Source organism: Entelurus aequoreus, linkage group LG13, assembly GCF_033978785.1.
Source record: "Entelurus aequoreus isolate RoL-2023_Sb linkage group LG13, RoL_Eaeq_v1.1, whole genome shotgun sequence".
NCBI classification, from domain to species: domain Eukaryota; kingdom Metazoa; phylum Chordata; class Actinopteri; order Syngnathiformes; family Syngnathidae; genus Entelurus; species Entelurus aequoreus.
The window spans coordinates 46,874,880-46,877,948 of NC_084743.1; the positions used below are offsets into that span (position 1 = coordinate 46,874,880).

At 42.6% G+C, this 3,069-nt stretch overlaps 1 protein-coding gene across 1 annotated transcript in view; it reads left to right on the forward strand.

The window, feature by feature from the left end:
- The window catches only part of LOC133663022 (chordin-like), a 65,169-nt gene extending 64,714 nt beyond the window's left edge, over positions 1 to 455 (forward strand). The window contains exon 21 of the mRNA XM_062067203.1: positions 259 to 455. Within this exon, the coding sequence (XP_061923187.1) occupies positions 259 to 455 (197 nt within the window). The remainder of the gene's footprint in view (positions 1 to 258) is intronic.
- Positions 456 to 3,069: the final 2,614 nt, after the last annotated feature.

Genomic DNA, 3,069 nt, shown 5'->3' on the forward strand with positions numbered 1-3,069 from the left:
GCTGTCGATCCTGGCGACCTTTTCGGACTCAGCATGGGACGTGCCGTTGCCCCTCCTCTTAGCCCCCTTACGCCCTTCTCTAGCTTCTACAGTGGAGGAGGCCACCGACCAACAGCTTTTTCCTTCGACAAAATGAAACCTCTGGCATCCGCTAGGAGAGGTAGGGGCTACTACTAACAGCTGTGCGCACATGTTTCGTTTATCCCACTTGCATTAGTAAGTGGTCCGTCGCAGACCACATTGTCTCCGGTGGGTCAGTTGGCACTTCCAGTCTCACTTCCAGGGAGTTCGACGCCATCTCCAGTGCTGCTATCTGTAGGTCGCCCACCGATGCCACCTCCAGCTTTGCCTCCAGTGGGTCAGACACCACGTCTAGACTCTCCTTCGGAGGGCTCGCTTCAAGCTCCATCAGCAGCCATGCCCAGGATTTGGGCGTGGACCACAATTGCTGCTGAGTGATTTAGTCACGCTAACCCCCATGTCCTTGTTGGCCATGAATGTGGCCAGTTCATGGATGCCCCTACGTGCCATCAGCATCGGCGTGGACCTCAGCGTCTGCTGAGGTTTTGTTTCTGTCCACCTCTGCTTCCTCGTCAGCCACAAATGTGGTCATTTTGTAGACTCCCACACAGCTTTGCGACCCTCCTCCAAGACCTCGCACCTCTCTCTCTGTTTTTTTGCATTTTTTTTACTACTTTTTGGACTAAGACGTCCAGTATCTTCTTTTGAGGGAGGGGCGACTTTGACGACCTGTCACTCAGGTCTCACATATGCTCATGTTTCCTTATTTTATGCATTTGTTTCTTGTTTGGCGGTCCTAGTTTAGTTAACTTCCCTTGTGGATCAATAAAGTTTGTCGAAGTCTGTCTCCCTGCACGAACTAGCATTTCCCCTCATCTGTCACTGATTGGCAGCCTGGCTACACCTGGTCATGGTTACCAATCCGACTTCTATTTATGCCTGCCTCATAGCTGGAGGATTGACTTTTGTTACTGACTCTGTTAGCTGCCTGCTGTAAGCTATAGCTTATGTTTTAATTAAAAAACTTGTCTTACCTGCACGTCGTCCTTCTGTCTCCTGCATTTTGGGGTCAGAATAACCGCAGCCATGCTATGCAATACTTTACTGGTCATTCCAAAATATGTTCCTGTGTGTACAGAACCTGAGACTGACTAATAACATGGCTTTGGGGTTAGAGTGTCTGCCCTGAGATCGGTAGACCGTGAGTTCAAATCCCGACAGAGTCATACCAAAGACTATAAAAATGGGACCCATTACCTCTGTGCTTGGCATTCAGCATCAAGGGTTGGAATTGGGGGTTAAATCACCAAAATGATTCCCGAGCATGGTCTCCACTGCTGCTCACTGCTTCCCTCACTTCCCAGGGGGTGGAACAAGGGGATGGGTCAAATGCAGAGGGTAATTTCACCACACCAAGTGTTTGTGTGACTATCAGTGGTACTTTACTTTAACTTTAACAAACCAACAGTCAACACATTGTTACGTGCTAGAAGTGAACTAATAACAATGTAGTTTACAATAGTTTGTTTAATGTTGAGAAAAATAATTACAATTAAATTCTACTTAGAAAAATGTTTTTTCTTTAATATCAGTGCTAGTTTGTTTCTAATATTTATTTATTTATTTATTTTGACAGCCTATATTTAACTGATTCACCCTTCAAAGGCCAAAAGTTGCCACAACACTCCAATTCAATGTTAAAATATAGTAGAAATAACATACTGACTGTGTAGAAATGTATTTTGTTTTCATGTAGGTGAAAGTAAATTTAACTACAAAGCTGCATCATTATGTATGGTTCATATATCCCATATTAAAGCAGTAGTGAAGTGAAGTGAAGTGAATTATACTTATATAGCGCTTTTCTCTAGTGACTCAAAGCGCTTTACATAGTGAAACCCAATATCTAAGTTACAACCCGTGTGGGTGGCACTGGGAGCAGGTGGGTAAAGGGTCTTGCCCAAGGACACAACGGCAGTTACTAGGATGGCGGAAGCGGGGATTGAACCTGCAACCCTCAAGTTGCTGGCACGGCCGCTCTACCAACCGAGTGACCTACTGTCCTAATGTAATGGGTGTTGTTTGCATCAGTTTTATATGGATATGATATTTCTATATGAAACTGACAGTGTTTAATAACTGTTTGCTACTTATTATTAATACTAAATAAATAATAACCAAATACAATTGGTAGCGGTTTGTACAATGTCAATCTATGTTATATTCAGTGACAAACCTAGGTAAGGACCATGATGCAGATTATTATGCATGCCATGCTCAACATAGTCTCCATTTTTTAAATGAAATGCATTGCATGTGTCATCCGTACAGTACCTGTGCAAGGCAGAATAATGTAAGCACAGCCGTATTAAAGTTATTTAATACACAACAAGCACAGTTGATTATTTGTACTTGGAAGAGACTACAGTCTACTGCTCCTATAATGTCCAAATCTTCAGTCTAAGTCACATTCTGCCTCAGATTTGTGGTTTCAGAGTGAAGTTTCATTAATATAGTAATAACAAAAATGACACATCAGTTATCAGAGAGCAGTGAGCATAGCAGAAAGGTTATCTGAAGATTTCTCAGAGAAAACAATTCAATTATCTTTCGTCATGCTGTTTGTTCACTTAGACCATTCGATGAAGCTTTGGCACGCACAGTAAACCCATGGGGATGGCCTTGGTCAGGGCCATAGTCAGGTAAAAATACTGTATAAGTTGATAAATTACACACGTAGAAAATGTTTTAATGATATTTCCCTTAAAACGTTCTGTTATGTCCAACAATAACTCACAGCATCGGTGTGTGAATGTAAAGCGCTTCGAGTATCATTCCAGGTATAGTAAAGCGCTATATAAATACAGACCATTTACCATTTTACCATTTACAACAATGACAGGTTGCTAGCAATAACTTTATTGTATTCATTACATGCGTTCCTACCACCAAAACGTACTGCTTTCTAGGACTGGGGTCACACTCGTGACTCTGCTGTAGTACGACACAGGATCAGCATTGTTTAACTTCATGACGACCAGGTGATCC